The sequence below is a fragment of the Gorilla gorilla genome, chromosome 4 (genome assembly GCF_029281585.2).
Source record: "Gorilla gorilla gorilla isolate KB3781 chromosome 4, NHGRI_mGorGor1-v2.1_pri, whole genome shotgun sequence".
NCBI lineage: Eukaryota > Metazoa > Chordata > Mammalia > Primates > Hominidae > Gorilla > Gorilla gorilla.
Genome location: NC_073228.2, coordinates 9,935,482 through 9,959,277, shown reverse-complemented (window position 1 = coordinate 9,959,277; position 23,796 = coordinate 9,935,482). Strand labels below are relative to the sequence as shown.

Genomic DNA, 23,796 nt, shown 5'->3' with positions numbered 1-23,796 from the left:
CTCCACCCTACCCCAGGGGAAGAGGGGCCTGCTGAGCTGCTCAGCCCCCAAAGGAGTCGACCCAGATCAAAGCAATAGCTAGTGCATTGAGCCCTAGGGATGATTACTTGGCTGTGTACAAGGCCTCCCTCAGGCTGATTTGCGCCTCTGGGAGGGCACATGGCGGGGAGGGGCGGGGAGAGGCGGGCCGGTTCTCAGGCAGCGTCTGTTGTGCTGACGGGGACGGTCTGAAAAGAGGCTGAAGCAGGTCAGGCCTCTCTGAGCCTCATGGGAGCCGAGGCAGCCTCCTCCCATCCCTCAGCTCCTCTGGCTGGCACTGGGAGTAAGGGCAATCCAGGCAGAGGGGCAGGGTGGAGGAGGGCGCGGGGGTCGGGGTGTGCTGTGGAGAGTGAACAGAGCAGTGACCCAGCACAGTCCGCTGACGCTGAAGCCAGAAACAGTGGGCCCGGAGCCATGGCCCCGGGATTGGAGTCACTCGGGATTGGAGGGTGCCATGAGGTCCCGGGATTGGAGTCACTCGGGATTGGAGGGTGCCATGAGGTCCCGGGATTGGAGTCACTCGGGATTGGAGGGTGCCATGAGGTCCCGGGATTGGAGTCACTCGGGATTGGAGGGTGCCATGAGGTTCCGGGATTGGAGGGAGCCATGGTCCCGGGATTGGAGTCACTCGGGATTGGAGGGTGCCATGAGGTCCCGGGATTGGAGTCACTCGGGATTGGAAGGTGCCATGAGGTCCCGGGATTGGAGTCACTCGGGATTGGAAGGTGCCATGAGGTTCCGGGATTGGAGTCACTCGGGATTGGAGGGAGCCATGGTCCCGGGATTGGAGTCACTCAGGATCAGAGGGTGCCATGAGGGCCACTGTCTGCTTCCGCCTTGTGCTGTGTGGGGGCAGCTCCTACTGGCTCAGGAAGGCCAACTGCTGAATTCTCAACAATTTTGCTAGCCAGTTGTTAACGATCATTAACAATTAAATTATAGAAGCTTACAATTTGTTATTAAAAGCAAAATCGGCAAACGTCACTTCCTAGTTATTTCCGCATACACGACTGTTTTCTCTGCCCCTCGGTGATGTACATCTGTGGGGCCTATGGACACAAACACCACATAACAGGGTGCCGAGGGCATCTCCTCCAGCTCCACGTTAAGCGACATCTAACCGGCAGCTTGAAGTCAGCTGCGGTGGGAGGAGGCTTGACTTACGGTTACTTGTCTAGACTTGAGATGATAAAATGCGGATTAGACTTCAGGCTGCTGTGTCTGTGCTCATGACATTGTGAATAGCACAAGCTGAGGAAACGCTCTTCTAGTTTCCGAAAACCATCATCTGATTCAACAAAGTGGCTCAGATCACCGACGAAGTGCAGAAGCTTGACGTCCTCCTCGTTTCCCTTTTGTCTTACTCATTAGCTTGAAGGAAGAGGAGCCAACTGTACACTCACAGAGGGGGTGATCAACACTTACATGCACACACCGTCTCACCCCAGAGGTTCTGGACAGGCCTGAAGGCCAACCTTGCTGAAATTCACCACCCTCTTTGGGAGCTGACCTTTCACCACCTCCCACCTCCCTGACAGAGAACTGGCCAGGCCTGAAAACCTCAGGAGTGGGAGCCACGCTCCCCCTTGGATTGGAATGTGAATGTCATGGGTCTCTGCCCGCATTCCACACCTGGCCCCAAGCCCCCAGCTACCTGCTGGCAGCCTAGGAATAGCACATAGCCTGGGCAGCAGAATCAGGTTTATTGGAGGGATTGGGGGTAGGATGAGCACGGCATGGGGTCTGAGGTGTGTGGAGGGAGCTCAGCAGGCCCAGAAGCCCCCTTCCACCGGCAAAGTGGAGCCCGTGGTCATGCCACTTCGGTCACTCAGCAGAAAGAGGATGGCGTCCACCACGTGCTCTACCTCTGTGGGCCGGGGGGGGGGGGGTCAGGGGCATAGAGGAAGGAGGCTGCCGCCCATCTTTCCCTCCCACCCCTACCCAGGGCACGCACAGGGACTGCTGGCATCACGCTGGCTGGGCTCCCACCTGACTCACCAGCAAACTTGCCAAGTGGGATTCGGTCCAGCATAGTCTTGGCCTTGTAGGGGTCACTCCAGGCGGCCTGGCCCATGGGCGTCATCACCACTGTGGGGTTTACTGCATTCACTCGGATCTACACCGAGACAGCTGGGGTCAGCAGGGCAAGTGGGGTGCCCTAGGTTGCGGGAGGTACCCCAGCCCTGCTCACCTTGTGGGGCCCGAGCTCTAGGGCCATCACCTTGGTCAGCATGTCCAGGGCACCCTTGGTGGAGCCTATGAAGAGGAACCAAAGCTGGCTGGGGCTGGGGTCGGTGATGAGGGCGAGGCTGGGGCTGGGGTCGGTGATGAGGGTGAGACTGGGGCTGGGGTGGGGCTGAGGGCACAGCTGGGGCACTCACAGTAGACGCTATGGTTAGTTACTGCCCGCTGGGAGCCCTGGCTGGAGACATTCACAATGGCCCCTGGGACTCCCCGGGCTATTAAGCCCCTGGCCACAATCTGGAATTGCAGTGAGACCGTGAGGCAGAGCTGGCATCACTCACGAGAATTCCCATCCAGCCCACAGGGCAGCTCACCTGTGACACCTGGATGACCGCACGCAGGTTCACCTCAAAGGATCTAGAGGCCGAGGGACAGACCCTGGTCAGAGATTAGGGCTGCTGCGTCCTCCAGGACAGCCCCTCCCTGAGGTTCCTCCGCCCTCACAGGCTCACCTGTCAAAGGCCTCCTTGGTGACCTCCAGGAAGGGCTGCAGCAGGGCGACAGCGGCGTTGTTCACCAGCAGGTCCACGGGGCCCACGCTGCCCAGCGCTCGCTCGGTGGCCTCCCAGTCACCCAGGTCCACGCACACGGGTTCTATCCCCGGGCACTGTGTGTATCAGGGGGCAGTTACCAGAGGCTCCGTGCCCAGCAAGCGGCACAGCTGGGGACTGGGGCAGGTGACCTTTCAGCCGGAGAAGTAAAGGAGTTAGGAGTTCCGAAGGTGTCGGGACTGTGGGGCCAGCAGCCGGGCGCTACCTCCGGCCGGTTCACTTCCTCCCTGCGCCCGAGCGACTCCTGCCCGGGGCCTGCTTCGCAGCCATTTCGGCCTCTTTCTGAGCCCGGGGGCCCCGGCGGCCCTGCCGACCACCCGGCCGCCCACGCAGGCCACCAGCCCCGAGAGAGGGTGCGAGGGCGCCCAGGCCGCGGTGAGAAGCGCAGCGCCCGCGAGGGGAGGCGGAGTCGCGCACAGAGGTACCGCCCCCGCTCGCTGGCGCCCCCTCCTGGCTCGCCGCCTCGCAGCGCCGGGACGCGGCGGGGCCTACCTCGCGGACAAGGCTGTCAAGATCCGCCTGGGTCCGGCTCACAGCCACCACCCGCGCGCCCGTCGCGTGCAGCGCCTGGACCGTGCCGCGCCCTATACCTGCCGGGAGCGGGCTCAGTGAGGGCGTCCCCTGCCCGCCTCTGCCCGCCGCCGGCCTTTGCCCACCTTTCCCCGCCGCCCACCTTTGCCTGCCCCGGTGACCAGCACCCGGCGGCCCGCGAGGCCCAGCTCCATGTCGGCACAGTCTCCGCCCTCCGCACTGGCGCTGCGGAACTTGAAGCTCCGGCCACAGTGGGCGGGGCGCGGCGGGGCCAATGGCAGGGCGGCCTTCAGCTAGGCGGCGGGGACATTCAAATAGCTGCTCCCCGCTGCAGTGATTGGCCGAAAGGAGTGGGCGCGCCGGGGCGGGGCGGGGTCTCCGCTGCCTCAGGGACGGGTCTTTTGAAGTGCCTGGTGTGACCCATCCTCCGTGCTTGAAATCGATTTAGTGGACCCTGGCTAGTATATTTTTCCCTGCCAAGATTATTGCAAAAAGACGATGTGGTGGTTAATATCAGAAAGAATGTGTGGTTAATATCAGGAAGAACACGTGAAATGGAGAATTTCAGGGCTAACATTTCTTGTTTTGTTTCTGAAAACATCGGCATGGCCTAAAAAGTGTCGCCTGTGCCCATCATCTCTCAGGCTGGGGAGCAGGACACCGCCGGCTCACTTTAAAGCCAAGGGAAAGAATTTGGACAACCAAGTACGTCTGGAGAAGACACCAATGTCAGCAGAGCTCCGCTTTCATCTGTGGGCGAAGGATTACCTAGGTGCCAAGGCAAGAGACTGAAGACACAAACTGTTTCAGTATAACAAAGAAAATAGGCCGGGCGCGGTGGCTCACGCCTGTAATCCCAGCACTTTGGGAGGCCGAGGCGGGTGGATCACGAGGTCAGGAGATCAAGACCATCCCGGCTAACACGGTGAAACCCCGTCTCTACTAAAAATACAAAAAATTAGCCGGGCGCGGTGGCGGGCACCTGTAGTCCCAGCTACTCAGGAGGCTGACACAGGAGAATGGCGCGAACCCAGGAGGCAGAGCTTGCAGTGAGCCGAGATTGCGCCACTGCACTCCAGCCTGGGCGACAGAGCAAGACTCCATCTTAAAAAAAAAAAAACAGTTAAAATAAAAATAGTCATAATACAAATTAGATATAAAAATGATCATGGATAATTATCAATCATTAGTATAAACATTATTAATCATTAGCTTTTAATGTTACTCTTTGTGGCATTACTAATATAACCTAGGGACATTGTGAGAAGTGACCTAGAAGGCAAGAGGTGAGCCCTCTGTCACTCCCGCATAAGGGCTGCTTGAGGGCTCCTTGGTCAAGCAGTAACGCCGTTGTCTGGGAAGCCACCCGTTACTTAGCAGACCGCGAAGGGGAGTCTCCTTTCCTTGGAGGAGTCAGGGAACGCTCTGCTCCACCAGCTTCTTGTGGGAGGCTGGATGTTACCCAGGCCTGCGCAGTCATCCGGAGGCCTGACCCCTCCCTGTGGTGCTATGATTTAATGATCACACTCCTTGTCCACTTCCATGTTCCTCCCATACTCCTGGTTCCTCTTTGAAGTTCGTAGTAGATAGCAGTAGAAGAAATAGTGAAAGTCTTAAAGTCTTTGATCTTTCTTATAAGTACATAGAAGAAAGCGCTGATGTATGGTCTTCTCTTTCTGTTTCAGCTACCTAAAAGGGAAGGGCCCCCTGTCCTATGATCACGTGACTTGCTTCACCTCGTCGATCACTTGGAAGATTCACCCTCCTTACTCTGCCCTCCTTGTCTTGTATGCAATAAGTATCAGTGCGCCCAGCCATTCGGGGCCACTACTGGTCTCCATGTCTTGATGGTAGTGGTCCCCCGGGCCCAGCTGTTCTCTCTTTATCTCTTTGTCTTGTGTCTTTATTTCTCACAATCTCGTGTCTCCGCACACGGGGAGAAGACTCGCTAAGCCCCATAGGGCTGTATCCTACATTCATCTGAAAGGGACTTGAACCCCAGGTCACCTTGGACAGCCAGCATCCGGCCAGGGGCACCTTTTAGAAGTTGAATAGGATAGGAAGGGATTGGGGTCATGGAAGTACATGGTAGTCCAGCAAAGACCAGCATTGCTTCCCGAGGCTTTGGGGTCAGTTACAGATGCGCGTGTGTGTGCACCTACACACTGGGCCTCCATGTAAAAGCTACTTTGTTCTGTGGGTCATGGTAGGAAAGTCTAGAACTACTGCCCTTCTGTGGCCAGGAGTGACCTTCTGTGGCCAGGAGTATGGAATTGGTGACTGTAGGGCCTTTGGATCATCTGGGGCTTTGGGCCCACAGAGGTGGACAGGCCGGAGGCAAGGGTGGCCAGGCACAGCAGGAGGCAAGGTCCTGGTTTGTTCTGGAGGACAGCCAAGTGCATTGTCCACATCAGACCTGCACTGTGGCCAGTCCAACCCCCCCCCTTGGCCGCCCTGTATACTCTGCTTTCTGCCCCTACCCTTGGAGCCTGCTTTCTGCCTGCCAGCAGCCAAGGGAAGGACACCCCTCAACCTGTCCTTCCTGGAAGGCCCATCTGCTTAGAGCCCTCCAGCGGCCTGCACGTGCCCCCAGGAGAGTGGACCAGGCCTCACTGGTCCTGTTATCCGTGGCTCAAGCCCTGCTCCCTGTGAGTCCTGCTGGCTGGTCAGAAGCACCCTCGGCATCCCCTACCCCCACCCTGTGCCCTGTGCCCTCCCAACCACTGCCTGGAGGGCCCGATCCTGGCCCCTAGCCCTCTGCCCTCTTGCCCAGCTTTGGAAGATTCCCAAGGTCTGGGTAAAGTTGCCAGTATCCAGATTCCTTCTCGAGCTCGAACCAACATTACACTTTTCCTAGAGTCAAAACGGGAGTTAACACAAGCATATAAATGACAATTAATACATTGGATAGTTTGATTGTTCATCCAAATGTTGATATTCCCCACTCACAGCATATAACGAAGCTTAACACAACTCTATAGGAATAGTCACGTTGGAGGTGAACAAAGCAGAATGTCTGAATCTACACTGATACTGAGGGAGAGGAGCAGTGCTGGCCACGCCCGATGTTATCCGCTGTGAAAAAGCAATTTGAAGGGCCGGGTGCGGTGGCTCACGCCTGTAATCCCAGCACTTTGGGAGGCCGAGGCGCGTAGATCACGAGGTCAGGAGATCGAGACCATCCTGACTAACACAGTGAAACCCCGTCTCTACTAAAGGTACAAAAAATTAGCCGGGCGTGGTGGCGGGCGCCTGTAGTCCCAGCTACTTGGGAGGCTGAGGCAGGAGAATGGCGTGAACCCGGGAGACGGAGCTTGCAGTGAGCCAAGATCGCACCACTGCACTCCACCCTGGGCGACAGAGCGAGACTCCGTCTCAAAAAAAAAAGCAATTTGAGGTGCCCGGGGATGCTGAAGAGGTAGAGTGGCATACCTGGGTTGAGAAAAATTATCGTAATGCCAATTGGAGTCCCATAAAAGAGGACTGGCATCAAAAAGAGGAAAAGGGTTCAAAGGGGATTTATCATGGGGTTCAGAATCACGGACGCAAAGGGCGGTAGCAGGGACAACAGACAGAAAAGTTTCCCCTTCCCATACTCGCAGTCTGGACGTGGCAAGAGACAATTTCCAAAATTCTGGGTGTTCTGAGCTCAGAATGGGGAGTATCACACGAGCCCTCGGGGGATAATGTCCTTATCTTCCCATTTTAAGGGAAAGAAAGAGCTGAACCTCCTATACAAAGTAAAATGATGATCCTCGTTCTTCCAATAAGAAATAAAACAAGTAGCCTCCAGGCATTCCCTCCCGCCAGAGCAGCAATTGTTTTTTAAATAGCCCTTTGGTGCCCAGTCTATTACTAAACCATATGAGTCAGTTTTTTTTTTTTTTTTTTTGAGTCGAACAAGCGTTTCTGCGAACCGGACCAATGAACGTTTCTACACAACTACCAAAGGGAATCGGGTTCCCACATGCACTTAGGAAAAAGAAAAACCACGTTGGCGTGCCAGATATCGGGGGAACCAGCCCCCAATATTTCAATGTAGGTTCTTTCTATTTTCCATAAGTGTTGGCTGGCTGAGAAATAAAGAGAAAGAGTACAAAGAGAGGACTTTTACCGCTGGGCCTCCCGGGGCGACATCACATATCGGTGGGACCCTGATGCCCACCTGAGCCGCAAAACCAGCAGGTTTTTATTAAGGATTTTGAAAGGGGAGGGGGTGCAAGAACAGGGAGTAGGTCACAGAGATCACATGCTTCAAAGGGCAAAAAGGAGAACAAAGGCACTTCAGGAGGCCAAGGCCAGTGGATCACCTGAGGTGAGGAGTTTGAGACCAGCCTGGCCAGCGTGGTGAAACTCCGTCTCTACTAAAAATACAAAAATCAGCTGGATGTGGTGGCACGTGCCTGTAATTCCAGCTACTCAGGCAGCTGAGTCAAGAGAATGATTTGAACCTGGGAGGTGGAGGTTGCAGTGAGCCAAGATCACACCAGCCTGGGTGACCAGAGTGAAACTCCTTCTCAAAAAAAAAATAAAAAGTTTAAAAAAAAATTTTTTTAAATAAGGCCGGGCGTGGTGGCTCATGCCTGTAATCCCAGCACTTTGGGAGGCCGAGGCGGGTGGATCACGAGGTCAGGAGATCGAGACCATCCTGACTAAAACAGTGAAACCCCGTCTCTACTAAGAATACAAAAAATTAGCTGGGCCTGTTGGTGGGTGACTGTAGTCCCAGCTACTTGGGAGGCTGAGGCAGGAGAATGGCATGACCCTGGGAGGCGGAGCTTGCAGTGAGCCAAGATCACGCCACTGCCCTCCAGCCTGGGTGATAGAGCGAGACGCCATCTCAAAAAAAAAAAAAAAAAAAGGCTGAGCCCTCAGAGACACAGGTGCAGTGAAACCATTAAATGGAGGCCAGTAGCATGTGAACCACACAGGCAGGGCCAGAGGGAGCACAGGGGGCTTCCTGGAGAGGTGGGAGGAAGGCATGACTGAGAGAGAGCACGGGGACCCTGGGAGGGAGAGGCCACCTGTTCAAGGCATCATGTCTGTGTGCACACACGCAGAGGCACATGCCAATGTGAGCACATGCACTTGGCCATACACACAGGGACACACACAGGCACACATGGGCATAGACACACACGAGCATTCACACGGGGACACAGGCACACATGGGTGTAGACACATGAGCATGCACATGGGGACACACACAGACACACACGGGTGTAGACACACATCAGCATGCACATGGGGACACAGGCACACACAGATGTAGACACACACATCAGCATGCACACGGGGACACAGGCACACATGGTGTAGACACACATGAGCGTGCACATGGGGACATGTGTGTGCACCCGGGGACATGTGTGTGCACCCGGGGACACATGCATGCCATGGCACAGCAGCCACACAGGACACACACACACACGCACGCACACACGGGCATGCACACGTGAGCACACATGGCAATGCATGGACCAGGCAGCCACACAAGTGCACACATGAAGCACATGTGAGCATGCAGGCCTGAGCATGGGGGTGCACGCACTGCAGCTGACAGGCCCACAGACATGCGTGTATACACATATGTATCCACACCCCCACAGGCATGCACAAGTGAATATGTGTGTAGACACACAGTCGCACACGGACACACACGCTCTGGTCCATGGTGGCAAAGAGGACCCTGGAAATCAGCAGCTTCGGATTCGATGTTGCTCTCTGTGAGGATCCCTGCTAGGAGTCAGGGTTGGCCAGGACCCTGTCCCTGGGCTCAAGTCCTCCTGCAGGAGAGCCACCCTCAGGAGGGGACAGACCCTGGTGCTCCCTGAAGCTGGGCCATGAGGCTGAGCTTGGTGAAGGCGGCCGACGTGGTTACAGGTCTTGGGTGGCTGCTGGCCTTCCTGGCTGAGCCAGGTTTGCACCTGGTGCTGGGAGCTGGGCCTGAGCCTGGAGCCCTGGAAAGCAACCATAGGTGGGGGCTGGGAAAAGGCTCCCGCTCCAGGAGGAAAGCCAAGGGCTCCCTAAGGCCATATTGTTTCTTCTGGAGAATGAGGGGGTCGAAAAGACCAAAGAACCCCCAGCTCCCATCTTCCACGGGACAGCTGGCTGGTCCTTCCAGCTCTCAGGATGGTCCCATGTGGCGAGGCACCAGCGGGGGCCACTGTTCCTAAGACGACCGGATGGGGGTGGGGCCCTCCTGTTCACGTCCGGCCTTCTGAGCCTCTGTAGTCCCTACAGGGAGGAGGATATGGAGCTCAGGCTTCCCCGGGAGCCCAAGGCCGGGAGGTATGATCGACTCTGGGGGTGTCTGTGGGCTCAGTGCTAGGCCCTTCCTGCCATTAGCACCCCCTACTGTGTAGGAGCATTTGAGCTCACGGATGCTACAGAGAAAGTTTCCTGCAGGGTCTTCTCTGAGGGCCATGGAAAGCCATGTGTAGACACTCAGCCTGCCCCCAGAGCCTTTGGTGCCCCAGGAGTAGAGCCAGGAGCCCTCCCCGCCACCTCCATGTGCCCTGTGCCTGGGCGCCCAAGCCTGTGGCTCCCCCAGCATGGGCTAGGCAGGTCCTTCATTGCTCAGACCCCAGGCGTTGGGAGGTCGCATGTTTTGCCGTCTGCACAGCAAGGACGTGCTGGGTAGGAAAATGAACTCCAAGCCACGGCCTTCCTGGCCATTGTTGTCACCCGTCCTTTCCTTCACCTGCTGTGAAAGTGCAATCTTGCTTCGCTGCAACCTCCACCTCCCGGGTTCAAGCGATTCTCGTGCCTCAGCCTCCTGAGTAGCTGGGCTTACAGATGCCCCGCTAATTTTTGTATTTTTAGTAGAGACAGGGTTTCACCATGCCTAGCCAGGCCGGTCTCAAACTCTTGACCTAAGATGATACGCCTGCCTTGGCCTCCCAAAGTGCTGGGATTACAGGCATGAGCCACTGCACCCGGCCAGTTCTTTTTTTTTTTTTTTTTTTTTTGACGGAGTCTCGCTCTGTCGCCCAGGCTGGAGTGCAGTGGCGTGATCTTGGCTCACTGCAAGCTCCGCCTCCCGGGTTCACGCCATTCTCCTGTCTCAGCCTCCCGAGTAGCTGGGACTACAGGCGCCCACCACCATGCCCAGCTAATTTTTTGTATTTTTAGTAGAGATGGGGTTTCACTGTGTTAGGCAGGATGGTCTCGATCTCCTGACCTTGTGATCCGCCTGCCACGGCCTCCCAAAGTGCTGGGATTACAGGCATGAGCCACCATGCCCGGCCAAACCCGGCCAGTTCTTCTTTAAATGTTTGGTAGAATGTACCAGTGAAACCATCAGGCTGAGGACTTTTCCTTGTCAGGAGTTTTTTGATTACTGACAAGGCTGGAGTGCAGTGGCACCATCACAGCTCGCTGTAGCCTCAACTTCCTGGGCTTAAGCCATTCTCCTGCCTCAGCCTCCCGAGTAGCTAGGATTACACGTGCGCACCACCGTGCCTAATTATCAATTTTTTTTTGTAAAGATAGGGTCTTGCTAAATTGCCCAGGTTGGGTTCAGGTGATCCTCCTATCTCCGCCTTGCAAAGTGCTGGGATTATAAGCATGAACCACCATGCCCAGCCTCTTTTCTCTTTTAATTATTATTTTATTATTTTTTAAAATTTTTGTGGGTACATGGGAGGCATATGTATTTATGGGGTACCTGAGATGTTTTGATACAGGCATGCAGTGTGACAGACACACGACAGACTATGGGGTGTCCACCCCCTCAAGCATTTATACTCATTTTAGTATTATTATTTTTTAAATTTTTATTATTTATTTTATTTAATTTTCTTGAGACAGAGTCTCGCTCTGTCGCCCAGGCTGGAGTGCAGTGGTGCGATCTCGGCTCACTGCAAGCTCCACCTGCCGGGTTCACGCCATTCTCCTGCCTCAGCCTCCTGAGTAGCTGGGACTACAGGTGCCCGCCACCACGCCCGGCTAATTTGTATTTTTAGTAGAGATGGGGTTTCAGTGTGTTAGCCAGGCTGGTCTCGATCTCCTGACCTCATGATCTGCCTGCCTCGGCCTCCCAAAGTGTTGGGATTACAGGCGTGAGCCACTGTGCCCGGCCTATTTTAGTGTTATTTTTAAGTGGCTCCACACTGAGCAGGGCTATGCCACAGGCAGCGTGGCCCAGAGTAGCCTCTTTTTTAACGTAATGTTTGTGACTGTAAATATCTCCCTCAGCAAAATGGTATCTCCTAAGTTTTAAGTTGTTTTTATTTGTCTCCAGGTATTTTGTGATTTCTTCCTTGACCCACTGGCTAAGAGCGCGTTGTTACATTTCCACAAATTTGTGACTTTTCCAGATTTCCTTCTGCTGTGGGCTCAGACATGAAACTTTGTATAATACATTTTATTCTATTTAAGAGATGGGGGTCTCCCTATGTTGCCCAGGCTGGTCTTAAATTCCTGGGCTCAAGTGATCCTCCCGCCTCGGCCTCCCAAAGTGCTGGGACTATAGGCTCATGCCACTGTGACAGGGTTTAGTGTCTATCTTTTAAAACACACTGAGACTTGATTTGTGGTCTAACATCTGGCCTCTCCTGGACAAAGTTCTCGTGCGCTGGAGGAGAGCATGTGTTCTGTTGCTGTCGGGAGGTGCTCTCTGGACGTGTTGGAGCTGGTGGTTTCCTGTGTTGTTCGAAACTCCTAGGGCTGAAGGGAGGTGTCCACTGAGTGTGGACACTGTCTCATCAGGTGCCGTGACACACCCCACGTGACCTGTGCCTGTGACCACGTCGCTGCCTTGCGGGCCTAACAGCACCTGCCTGTGGGACCTTGGCTGGTTTCTTCTCACCAGGCCGGCCCCCTGGAGCCCCCCTGCTCCTCCAAGCCCTGTTTCCTACAGAGGGGTGGCCGCCCCTGGTTCCCTCCTCACCCTCATCCACGCTGACTCTCTGCAGCTGGAGCCAACTGGGTCCAGCAGGGACTTGGGCCTGGGACGGCCAGAGGCTCTTCCCAGAACAGCAAGCCTGGGACTGGTCCTGCCCGGGAATGGTTATTTGAATCAAAGTGGAAAACTGCTGGTTTGAAACGTTTATAAACATAACCCAACAATACAAAAGGGAGCAGCGTAACTGGTCACTTAGGAGAAAAGCCTCAGGACTTCGTGGACCTGAACTTAGGCCAAAAAAAATGGGGAGGATAAATGAGACAGGGTGACCTCCCGGACCGGGCACTATGCAACCTTAGAGTGTGGCTTAAACATGAATGACCATCTCCTTTCCGTTAGACAACAGTAACAGGCTTTAGGTTTTAAGACTAGTGTTGACGGAGTTGAGGTAAAATGGATACAACATTATTTTCTCAGAGGAGCTGCAAGCTGGACTCTTCTGGAAAGCGTGTGTGCACCAAGATTTGCTAGAGCCTCATGCCCTGGAAACAACCCACTGGGGACACTTTGTCCCTAGACACCCTTTCTGGTGGCGTGAATGCACTCTAGTCCACGTTCCCCACTCCCAGGACGCCAGGCCCATGTGGTGCAGGCTTGGGAGGGAGCGACGTCCACATGAGGTCAGAGGAAGGCGCAACACCCAGCCCGTGCATCCGGGATCAGAGGAAGGCGCAACACCCAGCCCGTGCATCGGGGAGAGCCAGCATGAGGCCCCGAGGCCACGCGGGCAGACCCACCGCGGACGCAGGGGACGCAGGAGACGCCTTCTCTTGGGGCGTCTACAATTCTGCAGCAATTTTCAAGAAATCGCTTTTCTTTCGTTTCTGTTGAAATGCAGGTTTCAGACTTGCTGAAATTCACCCGACACTTGTTCTGAGCCCCAGAATTCCTCTCCCAGCCCAGAGCCTGCAGCGGACAAAGCCAAGGGCCTCGGCTGTTGACTGAGGACTGAGGACCCAGTCATGATTAACCCCAAGTCTCCCTGGGGTGCCTTCTACTCCAGGCTGAGCACAAATGAGACAGAAACCAGCGAACTCCACGCGGGTTCTGTGGGTGCCTCCTCTTTGCCCTCCACACACCCACGCACAAGTGCACACGGCCACGCACGCAGACACTGCCACGCACACACCCACTGATGCCCACAGATGCACACACGGGTGGATACTCACCTACATGCACGTACACACCCGCTGTCAATGTGTCCACTGAGCTTCGTGTACACGCCCATGCACACCCACCCTCATACACACCCACGTGCACCTGACTCCACACAGCACACGGGAGGAGGCAAGCACGATGCTCAGGAAGGCGGCCTCTCAGGGCAGCGTCCAGTGTCCGTCCCTCCCGGAAGGACCCTCGCACGCCATCTCTGCTGGAGATTTTGGCTTCCAAAGAAGAGTCTGGTGGGTTCAAGGCTGGGTGGGCAGGACGGCAAGGATACAGCCCTGCCTGGGACAGAGCCTTCCTGGGGTAGAAGGGGGACGTGGCAGGGACCCGAGGAGAGCTGGGCTGGTGGGTGACTAAGACAGGAGCCACATGAAGTAAGAACAGAGGCTTTACTCGTGCTCGGCAACAGCAAAGCAGGAGGCAGAAGGGAGATGACGGCCCCTGTCCCATTTCCCTCCAGGGAAGGCACCAGGCGGGGAGGTGGGTCTGCTGGGACGGGCAGGTCAGCGGAACAAAAGGCTCCTGTTGTTTATGGGGCCAGGCACAGTGGAGCAGGAGCACGACCCAGAAAGTAGTCCTGAGCCACAAGTCAGAGCGGAGAAAACATCTCTGTGGTCCCAGTCAAGAGGCCTCCGAATGAGGCGCCTAGACTGGGAGCAAAGCTCTGGCCAAGAGCATGACCTTCCCGGGCCTGAGTCCCACTGTGGTGCCCGGCCGTGCACCCAGCCTGCGGCAGAGAGGGCGGCGTCCCCCACAAAGCCTGCCAGGCTGAGCCCTTGCAATGGCCGTGGCTGGGCCAGGACCTTGGCCTGGAGCCTGCTCCCTGACACCTAGCCAGCCTAGCACCCGCCTTCAGCAACAGGTAATGGAGCCCGGATGGCAGCTCCCTCCCAGATGCTCAAGTGCTGGGATGGAAGCCTGTTCCCGTGGGATCAACCTTGCGGCTGGGTCGGGGGGAGGGGCACTGCGGCCCTGGCCATCAGCCTGGCTGTCTTCGTTCTCCCAAAACACCCATCACTGCAGCCCACCAGGGGCTGGGAGGGGGGGGCTACAGGCTAGCCAGAGGGTCTGCCAGGTGCCTGCATCTCACTGGTGTGGCCGTGGCACCTGAGGGAGCCCACTGAGCCCATAGGGGGCTCTGGTTCCCCGCACCTGGGACAGAGCCAGGCAGCCCTGGGTCAGGGGTGGTTGGTGTCACCGAGAGGTCGGGGCGCCCTGTTTCTGCCTGGGACACCAGTCCGTGTCTGGGTAGAGAAGGCAGTGGATAGACTTAAACCTGGCGAAGGAAGAAGTAGGGGTCAGGGCCGTGGGCGGAGGGAGCAGCAGGGGTCAGGGCCGTGGGCAGAGGGAGCAGCGGGGGTCAGGGCCGTGGGCGGCGGGAGAAGCGGGGGTCAGGGCCGTGGGCGGCGGGAGAAGCGGGGGTCAGGGCCTTGGGCGGCGGGAGAAGCGGGGGTCAGGGCCGTCGGCGGCGGGAGAAGCGGGGGTCAGGGCTGTGGGTGGGCGTGCTGATGCCAGAGCCCCTCCGGGGCCGAGGGCCTGCCCATGCCACTACCCACTCACCGTGTGGGGTCCTGATGCAGGCTGAAGCCTCCAGCCACGTTCACCACATTATGTGGGTTCTCAGGACCCCCATAGCTCAAGGTAACCTGCGAGGGAACGGTGTGGGCAGAGTGTGCGGCCTGGTCTGGTCTCGGGCCATGCCTCCCCCTGGCCAGGAGCCCTGCTAGAGCCCCCTTGCCCACCCCCTTCTCCCCAGGCCCTCGGGGAGGCCAGGCTTGGAAACAGCATTGAAGCATGGCATGAGCTGAGTAGGGGGACACCTCAGGCAGAGCCTGGGGGACAGAAGGTAGGGATCTGAAACCTCCAGAGCAAAGCTGACCCTCATTCCCTCCCTGCTCCACGTGATGGGACCTGTTCCGACTCACCGTCACCATACACACCACACCCACTGCCCAGCTGGCATGGGGCCTCCCTGGCCCGAGAACTGTGCTTCTCCCCTCGTTCCTCTGCCCCAGACACCATACCCCATCTGTACCTGAGGACCCTGTGTCCAACAGGCCAAGGGGCCTGTCCAGGGTCCACCCCCAGCCACATGCAAATCCCACCTGCCTGCTCATCCGGGCATTGAGCCGGGGCAGTGGGGCCCCTGAGGGAGTCAGGGTGGGGCAAAGCCCAGGTGGCAGAGGCACCCAGAGTGGCGCCTGTACCTGCTGGAGCAGGGTGTCGGGTGGCAGCCTCTGCAGGTTCTCCAGGTGAGAGTGGAAGAGGGGACTGTGCAGCAGGCGGGCGCCCAGGAGCCCCTCCACGATGTAGCCCACTGTGCAGTCATCCGGCAGCCGCACCTGCTCAGCCGTGGTCATGAAGCTGCCCAGGCTGGGGGGAGGCCGGTCAGCACCTTTCAGGTCTCAGCCTCCGCCTCCCAGCCCAGGCAGCTGGACCCCCACTCACCTGGCCCATGGGCTCATCTTGAGGGCAAGGCCTCTGCTGAGGCAGAACCCGGCCCCACCAGTAGCAAACCAGAACTTGACCGTGGTCACCTGAGGATGGGGTGCTGGTCAGAGCTGCCCGGGACAGGGCTTCTCATCCCTGACTCTTCATGGGACGCCCCAGGCATCTTTCTTAAGCTGCCCCTTAGGAGATCCCACCCAGGTAAAAGAAGCTTCTTGGAGCAAGAAAGCCAGGGGCTTCTGCAGGCCATTGACCCGTGGCCTCCAGACCCTCCCCACCTGGCCCAGACACCCCCTCTCTGCCCAGTACGGTGAGGGCCTCCTGGCCTGCTTCTGAACCACCACATGCAAACCACCTGGGTGGATCAGCTTGGGCCCCCAACCCTATGCCCTTCTCAAGCCAGCTTTCCACGCCCTCTGCTGTGCCTCCCGAGCTGGTGTCAAGGAAGGTGTCTGCTCCAACGGCGTCTGCTCCGACACTCACAGTTCTGCCACCCTGGACCCTCTCGGTGGCCTCGATGGGGTGGTCCAGGCTGGGCCGCCCCAGGTAGACGTCCTGGCTGGGTGAGAAGCTGGAGAGCAGGTGCAGGAGGCTCCTGGCATTCACATAATTGTCATCATCCACGTGGCAAAACCACCTGTGGGAAGGAGAGTCCTGGGCACGAGGGCCTGGCACGGCTGGACAGGAGGCCCCCACCCAGCTTGGCTCTGAGCTCTCTGCGGGTCGGGTCAGCGCCGCATACTTGCGCCCGGACTCAATGAACTTGTCATACTCCACGGACATCTTGCAGCAGAGGGCCTGACGGGTGCGCACCGCCGAGCAGTTGGTGTTGATGACACGGCCGCCTGTGAATCAGAGACAGGGGAAGCACGCACGTAGAGGCTGGCACTGGGGTTGGGGTAAGGCCTGTGCCCCACCTGCCCCCAAGGGCCAGGGCACAACGTGGCTGTCTGACATGCCTGGACACCTTGCCTGGGTCCAACCACAGCCCTAGCCCTCACGCGCTGACCCTGCTGGTGCCCCCGAGGCTGAAGCAGGCAGCCATCGGTTGGGATCTCTTGACTGGAAACAGGACGGAGACAGCTCGCCCTGACCTGGCCTGGAAGGGCGGATTCCCTGCTGGCGCTTCTTCAGGGGACGTGGCACTAGCCCCACGCCCCGGGAAGCGGCTAGTGTGAGAGGCTGGTGGGGAGCAGAGCTTGGCTGGCAGGGTGGGCCCTCCGCAGGCCGCGTGACCTGGGCAGCGTCGGGGCCTCCCCGGGCCTCGGGAGCCTGGGCAGAGAAAGGCACCCACAGCAGCGAAGGGGCCGTGGCTTCGGAGCGAGAAGGGCTCGGGGGGGGCAGGTCCCGCGGGCGCCGGGGAGGGGGGGACACTCACCGCCCTGGAGCTCGAGCTCAGGGTCGTCCCCGTCGGTGAAGATAAACGTCTGGGGGAGAAACAATCTATGAGGCTTCTGGGGCGCTGCCCAGGCCGGAGACCGACCCGCCCCGCGCGGAGCCTCCGGGGGCCTGGGCCGGGCCTAGACCCTGGGAGGCGGGGCGGGTGGGCGTGGGGCTCGCCGTCGGGGTCGGGGTCCGGCGCACCTGCTGGCGGGCCCGGGAGATCCAGGTGCGCAGCAGCAGCCGCAGGCGCGGCCCGTGGTTCTTCCGGGTGGTCTTGACGGCGATGAAGACGTCGTCAGGCCGCAGGCTGGGGGCAGCGGGCCGGGACGGGGGCGCGCGCGGGGCCGGGGCGGGGGTCCGGGCCGGGGCGGGCGCGCGGGGCAGCGGCAGCGGCAGTAACAGCAGCGCGGCCAGGGCCGCGGCCAGCGCGAGGCAGGCCCGGCACAGCGCCCCACGCGCGCGGCTCATGCGGCCGCCGGGACCCCCGGCGCTGGGAGCGGAGAACCTGGCCGGAGCCGTGGGTGGGCGGCGGCCCCTTTAAGAACGCAGCGGCCCCGCCCCGCCCCGCGCCCCGGAAGCGACGGCTCCGCTGCCCCGGAAGTGGATGGCACGCCGCAGCGGGGTGGGTGCAAGATGCCGCTGCCGGTTCAGGTGTTTAACTTGCAGGTAACGAGCCGAGGCCGCCCCGGGCCTTCGCGCCCCCGCGCCCCCCGCCACTGGGGCCGGGCTGAGGTCGAGCAGGGGCGCGGGGCCTGCGCCAGGAGTCGGCCGGGCACGCTCCGTGCCGGGCCTCCGCGGGCAGCGCGCGTCGGGGGCTGCAGGGCCGAGGGCGCGTCTCCGCCGTGGCTGCGCGCTGCGATCGGGGGCCGCCGGGCCGCGCCCGCCCCGCCTCCCCTCCCAGCAGCTCACGGGAGAGGTTCCCGGCCGCCCCGACGCTAACGCTCTTTCTCCCTTCAGCAGCCAGCCAGCTCTGTGTCAGGGTCGGGGGGTGCAGAAAGTCAGGACAGAATGAGGGATAGCTCGGCCCCCAGCTCGGCCTCCTCGTCAGTGACAGATCTGTACTGCACCCCTCACAGCAGTAGGTCAGACCTCGTCCTGCCCGGCACGGCCGGGGACTTCAGCCTGAGCGCCAGCCTGTCGGCCTGTACGCTGCTCTACGAGGTACCTTCCAGGACAGGGACCCCCGAGCGAGGGAGGGGGGAGCAGGGCCCCGGCCGCCCCTGCTGTGGCTGGGCCCCTGCTGCTCTGCTGGCCGAGGACAGGGACTCAGTGCCAAGCGCAGGAGGGGAGGGAGCCCCGGTGGGCCCAGGGCCTGCGGAGGGAGCCGAGCTCTTGGTGCTTTTCCCGAAGGAGCGCGGGAGGCCCACGGGTCCGGCGAGTGCCCGGCACGGCGGCTTTTCCAGCCTGCTTTGTTTTAAGCCGAGGTCCTGGCTTCTCTGTGTCTCCCAGCTGGGGGCCATGAGGCTCCCTGAGATGACTCTTTTCCCCTTCTCCCAACTCCGTGGCGTGACTCTCAGCCCAGTATTGCTGCTCCGCTGCTCAGGACAGATTCCGGGGGCTGGTCCTCCTGCCTCCTGGGGTTGAGGTGGCGTCCCGTTCTTCTCCGTGGCTTGGAGGAAACTACATCAGGATGGTGGCTGGGAACGTGTAGGGGCCCTCAGAGGCCCCTGTGTAGTTGGTTGTCCCCTGTCTGCTTTCTGGCTTTCAGAGATGAGCGGCTAGAATCAGGCGAGGGGTTTCTGCTTCTGAGCCTTAGAGTCTTGTGAGGAGACCCCTCCCTGATGTGGTGGCACAGGAGCCTGGATGGGGGCGAGGGTGACTGGGAGGGCACACCTGGGGGACAGCAGCGGCGGGAGTGTGGTCCGACTGGCCTGGAAGATCTCGGGCAGAGCTGACCTCAGAGAACAGTGCGGGTCTCTCGCCCTCCTGGGGCAGTCCCCAGGACGAGGTGCCAGGTGCCTGGCCCATGTTGCAGGGGGCTGTGGAGCCCATGCAGATCGACGTGGACCCCCAGGAAGACCCGCAGAATGCACCCGACGTCAACTACGTGGTGGAGAACCCCAGCCTGGTACGGAGCCCAGTGGGGGGACCTTGGGTGTCTCAGTCCTGCTGAGGGGTCCAGGGCAGGCTCCCCGCTGCAGCCTGCACAGCAGGTAGAATGATCCTCCTCAGTGATCTCTGTCGTCTTTTTCTGACCCCGAAACCATCAACGTTTCTGATTGTGCACTCACATGAGGCTTGTAGCTCAGCTTCAGACGCTGCTCATGGAGAAGCCAGGGCAGGTCTCCTCTCCGCTCAGCCTAGCGACCAGCAGTCACTAGTGGGTGTCTATCCCCGAAAGCCCCCCGGTGCAGGGTCCCACTCCTGAGGCTCCTGCCCCAGGCCCACCCCAGCGGTCTTTGCAGCGCCTGGGACAGCAGTCAGTCTCGTACCCCCATGCCCGGTTACTCCTGACCCTCAGGGCCTGGGGCCAGGGTCCTGCCTCACATCTTGCCTGACTCTTGTCTGTGCCTGCTCCCAGGATCTGGAACAGTACGCGGCCAGCTACAGCGGCCTGATGCGCATCGAACGGCTGCAGTTCATTGCTGATCACTGCCCCACGCTGCGGGTGGAGGCCCTGAAGATGGCCCTCTCCTTCGTGCAGAGAACCTTTAACGTGGACATGTACGAGGAGATCCACCGCAAGCTCTCAGAGGCCACCAGGTGAGGCCAGGGGCTTGGTGAGAGGAAGCAGAGGCCACCAAGGGAGCAGGTGTCTGGGACTGGGCCCCCTTCCTGTGCCCTGCGTCTCCCACCCTGTGCTGGGAAGTCGGGTGGGTAGAGCTCTCACTCTCTTTTGGCCAGCAGTGGAAGTGCCCTGTGTGTGTGTGGCTTCTCCTGTATGTGTGCACGCAGGGCTTTGATTCCAGGGCAGCTGTGGAGACTGTGGCTCAGGGGCCGCCTCCCTGCTGGTTTCCCCACCCGGCTGTAGGCTCCTGGGGTAGCAGTTATCTCTGTGGCCCTGGTGCAGACTGGTCCCTAGAGGTGGGGTTTGAGGCCAGCGGGGGTGCCCACCTGTGTGCCGGTTGGGCCTTTGAGGGCAGCCTGAGATTGGCGGCTTCCTCCCCTCCTCCCTGGCCCCTGTGACCGTCACCATCCTGATGGCCAGGTCCTCTCTCAGGGAGCTGCAGAACGCACCCGACGCCATCCCTGAGAGCGGCGTGGAGCCCCCACCCCTGGACACGGCCTGGGTGGAGGCCACACGGAAGAAGGCCCTGCTGAAGCTGGAGAAGCTGGACACAGACCTGAAGAACTACAAGGGCAACTCCATCAAGGAGAGCATCCGGCGCGGCCACGACGACCTGGGCGACCACTACCTGGACTGTGGGGACCTCAGCAACGCCCTGAAGTGCTACTCCCGGGCCCGGGACTACTGCACCAGCGCCAAACACGTCATCAACATGTGCCTCAATGTCATCAAGGTCGGCCTGCCTCGGCGGGCGGGGGTGGGCAGCATGGCTGGGCCATTGGGGCGCCCAGGCTCACTTGGCTCTGCCCACCCACCAGGTCAGCGTCTACTTGCAGAATTGGTCTCATGTGCTCAGCTACGTCAGCAAGGCTGAGTCCACCCCAGAGATTGCCGAGGTACAGGCCACCTCCTCAGAGACCTTGCCCCAGGATTCCTGACCACTGCTGGCCCCTCCTGTCCTCCTCCACCTCATTCTCCCCCAAATCTGAATCTGCCTTCATCCCCTCTCAGTCTGGGGGCTGGGCATCAAGCTCTAGGAAATGTGGGGCATGGGCCTCACGCATGTGGCTTCCTCCTACAGCAGCGAGGAGAGCGTGACAGCCAGACCCAGGCCATCCTCACCAAGCTCAAGTGTGCCGCAGGTGAGGGCCTGGGTCACGCCCAGCTGACCCCACGTTCCCGTGTTGCTAAGTCCTCCCAGCCCAGGGCAGTAGGCTGGTCCCTGCCTCAGCCAGGGAAAACTTCCCTGGCAGGGTGCAGGATGTTGTGGGCACATGTGCAGGTGTAGGTGGTGCCTAAAGTCTGCCCCGGGGAAGCCAGTGGGTGACGTGTGGTCAGGGTCTGGCTGCTGTCACTGTGGGCCTGAGGCAGGTCTGCCAGCCCGAGCTGCTCTGAACCGGGGTGTCCTTTGCAGCCCTGGTAGCACCTAGGGCTTCCCTGCATGCTTGGCTTCAGGGAGCCTGCTTGGCATTGGTGGGGCTGTTTCCACCCATGACTAGAATATCTGTCCCCAGTGCTGAGGAACAGCTCCCGGGGCAGGAGAGGCCAGAGAGCCAGCTGGTGGTCGCGTTCTCCCTGGTTTCCAGGCGTTAGCGGCTTCCCCAGGCTCTGGGGTCTTACCCCCTCTCCCCCCTCCCCGCCCCCGGCTCCTTCCACTAGGCTTGGCAGAGCTGGCCGCCAGGAAGTACAAGCAGGCTGCCAAGTGCCTCCTGCTGGCTTCCTTTGATCACTGTGACTTCCCTGAGGTGAGGAGCCCTCTGGGGACTTGGGAGGCAGAGCATGGGCTCATGGGTCAGGCTGCTTCTATAGGAGGGTGAGGTCTCTCACAAATGGGGTCTTAGGCATTCTCCGAGCGGGTGATGGGCAGGCAGGGGTGGCCTGGCCCTTCACTGCCTGTGACACCAGGTCTCTGCTCCTCAGCTGCTGTCCCCCAGCAACGTGGCCATCTACGGTGGCCTGTGCGCCTTGGCTACCTTTGACCGGCAGGAGCTGCAGCGCAATGTCATCTCCAGCAGGTAGGTGCCCCGGTCCTGCAGCCCTGAAGGCAGTCCCCGTCCCTCTCCGTGGCTGCTGCTTTGGCCTTGCGTGTCTTGGCCCCCTGGCCCCAGCGTTTTGTCAGGTGTTTGTCTGGGGACTGGTGTCCCACTGGCCACTTGGAGGGAGGGGCAGGCAGAGGACAGAGCTCTGAGGGGTCTGCCTCACCAGCTCCTTCAAGTTGTTCTTGGAGCTGGAGCCACAGGTCCGAGACATCATCTTCAAATTCTATGAGTCCAAGTACGCCTCATGTCTCAAGATGCTGGACGAGATGAAGGTGGGGCCCCGCCTGGGGTAGGGGTGAGGTGGGGCCCTGCCTGGCCTCCTGTCCTGGTCCTGACCAGCCCCTTCCCCAGGACAACCTGCTCCTGGACATGTATCTGGCCCCCCATGTCAGGACCCTGTACACCCAGATTCGCAACCGTGCCCTCATCCAGGTAAGCGTGGGGGTCAGGCTGGTGCACGGCAGGCGGGCATGCAGGGGGCTGTGGAGCTGACTTCTCTCTGCCCTGCAGTATTTCAGCCCCTACGTGTCAGCCGACATGCATAGGATGGCGGCAGCCTTCAATACCACGGTGGCCGCCCTGGAGGATGAGCTGACGCAGCTAATCCTGGAGGGGCTGATCAGTGCCCGTGTGGACTCACACAGCAAGGTGGCTGTGGGCTGCGGGGCGGTGGGGGCAGCTGGGGGTGAGCCTGGGCCCCGCTGAGCCTGTGCCTGCACAGATCCTGTACGCCCGGGACGTGGATCAGCGCAGCACCACCTTTGAGAAGTCTCTGTTGATGGGCAAGGAGTTCCAGCGCCGTGCCAAGGCCATGATGCTGCGGGCAGCTGTGCTCCGCAACCAGATCCATGTCAAGGTGGGCTGGCGCGAGGGGGGGCAGGCGCACAGCGTGTGGGGCCTGGTGGCTGTGAGCTGATCCTTGTCTCCCCTGCAGTCCCCGCCCAGAGAAGGGAGCCAGGGGGAGCTGACTCCAGCCAACAGCCAGTCCCGGATGAGCACCAACATGTGAGGGGTGAACCTTGGCCTCCAGGACATCTGCACCCCCTCCCCACCTCCACGGACCTCCTGACCTCCAGGCGGCTCAGTGCTGCCTGCGGCCCAGCTAAGGGGCCTGGCCACTGGGTGCCACCCAGCCTGTGTGCCCTCGCTGGGGCTGAGGAGGCAGGCGGCTGCTAGTTGTGGCCCTTCCTGGAAGGAGAGGCCTGCAGGGCTCGACCCTGTGGGTTTCTGTCCCCAGGGAGCAGACTGTGCGGCACCCAGGCCCAGTGGCACCATTTCCCAGACCCCTCCTGTTCCCGCCTCAGTCAGGTGCAGACAAGTGGGCGGTGTCCATTAAAGAGCAGACTCAGCGTTGCTCTTGGTTGTTCTTTCCTGCTGTGCAGGCTCTGGTCACCCCTGGGTGGCCTTGGGTTCCTGAGGGCTGTCTCCCTGGGACTAGGCTTGGAGGCAGGGCCTGGTGAGAGAAATGAGCAGCCTGGCCCTCAGATTCAACAGCCCCCAGCAGCAGCCACTGTGGCCTCGCAGGCGGTGCTTCCAAGGCTGTGAGGCATCACGAAGCTCCCGGAGGCTCTGGCCACTTGCCTATGGAGGCGCCTAGGGGAGGTGGGGAGGGGACCTAAGCCCCCACTTTTGTCTACCCAGATGCTGCCTTCATTTAGATGTATCCTGTTGTTCAGAAGTCCCCACTGGCCCCAACCGCACCTGCCCCGGCTCATGCCTCCCTGGGTCTGAGAGGGCAGTGGTCACAGGCTGTGGGCT

General features: G+C 59.8%; 3 protein-coding genes across 30 annotated transcripts; 1 reads left to right on the top strand and 2 right to left on the bottom strand.

The window, feature by feature from the left end:
• Window positions 1-66: 66 nt before the first annotated feature.
• DCXR (dicarbonyl and L-xylulose reductase) lies at window positions 67-3,601 on the bottom strand. Of its 4 annotated transcripts, none has more exons than XM_055389412.1 (8): window positions 3,508-3,599; window positions 3,327-3,424; window positions 2,736-2,890; window positions 2,598-2,640; window positions 2,421-2,520; window positions 2,231-2,295; window positions 2,038-2,155; window positions 67-1,410 (listed from the first exon to the last, which is right to left on the bottom strand). In XM_055389412.1, exons 1-8 carry the CDS (start codon window positions 3,557-3,559, stop codon window positions 1,400-1,402), a joined length of 642 nt encoding a protein of 213 aa, XP_055245387.1. In that variant the 5' UTR covers window positions 3,560-3,599; the 3' UTR covers window positions 67-1,399. The 4 variants fall into 4 exon arrangements, with proteins under 4 accessions (XP_055245387.1, XP_055245388.1, XP_055245385.1 ...); XM_055389413.2 differs by having other exon boundaries at window positions 3,327-3,418; window positions 3,508-3,582; XM_055389410.1 differs by lacking the exon at window positions 67-1,410 and adding an exon at window positions 1,724-1,906 and having other exon boundaries at window positions 3,508-3,601.
• A 10,209-nt stretch (window positions 3,602-13,810) lies between these two features.
• RFNG (RFNG O-fucosylpeptide 3-beta-N-acetylglucosaminyltransferase) lies at window positions 13,811-17,739 on the bottom strand. 2 transcript variants are annotated; one of them, XM_055389381.2, is made up of 9 exons: window positions 17,473-17,739; window positions 17,267-17,315; window positions 16,631-16,733; window positions 16,372-16,525; window positions 15,889-15,977; window positions 15,648-15,813; window positions 15,001-15,086; window positions 14,593-14,716; window positions 13,811-14,017 (listed from the first exon to the last, which is right to left on the bottom strand). In XM_055389381.2, the coding sequence occupies exons 1-8, from the start codon at window positions 17,737-17,739 to the stop codon at window positions 14,635-14,637; spliced, it is 996 nt and encodes a 331-aa protein (XP_055245356.1). In that variant the 3' UTR covers window positions 13,811-14,017; window positions 14,593-14,634. The 2 variants fall into 2 exon arrangements, with proteins under 2 accessions (XP_055245356.1, XP_030867534.1); XM_031011674.3 differs by having other exon boundaries at window positions 13,811-14,716.
• On the top strand, window positions 17,346-23,391 carry GPS1 (G protein pathway suppressor 1). 24 transcript variants are annotated; one of them, XM_055389365.2, is made up of 14 exons: window positions 17,346-17,497; window positions 18,348-18,432; window positions 19,247-19,339; window positions 19,793-19,974; window positions 20,432-20,732; window positions 20,818-20,895; window positions 21,081-21,141; window positions 21,659-21,744; window positions 21,920-22,014; window positions 22,205-22,310; window positions 22,390-22,470; window positions 22,549-22,686; window positions 22,760-22,894; window positions 22,973-23,391. In XM_055389365.2, the coding sequence occupies exons 3-14, from the start codon at window positions 19,262-19,264 to the stop codon at window positions 23,045-23,047; spliced, it is 1,416 nt and encodes a 471-aa protein (XP_055245340.1). In that variant the 5' UTR covers window positions 17,346-17,497; window positions 18,348-18,432; window positions 19,247-19,261; the 3' UTR covers window positions 23,048-23,391. The 24 variants fall into 24 exon arrangements, with proteins under 24 accessions (XP_055245340.1, XP_030867522.1, XP_030867512.1 ...); XM_031011652.3 differs by having other exon boundaries at window positions 17,430-17,497; window positions 18,229-18,432; XM_055389375.2 differs by having other exon boundaries at window positions 17,437-17,497; window positions 18,229-18,432; window positions 21,084-21,141.
• The last annotated feature ends 405 nt before the right edge of the window (window positions 23,392-23,796 follow it).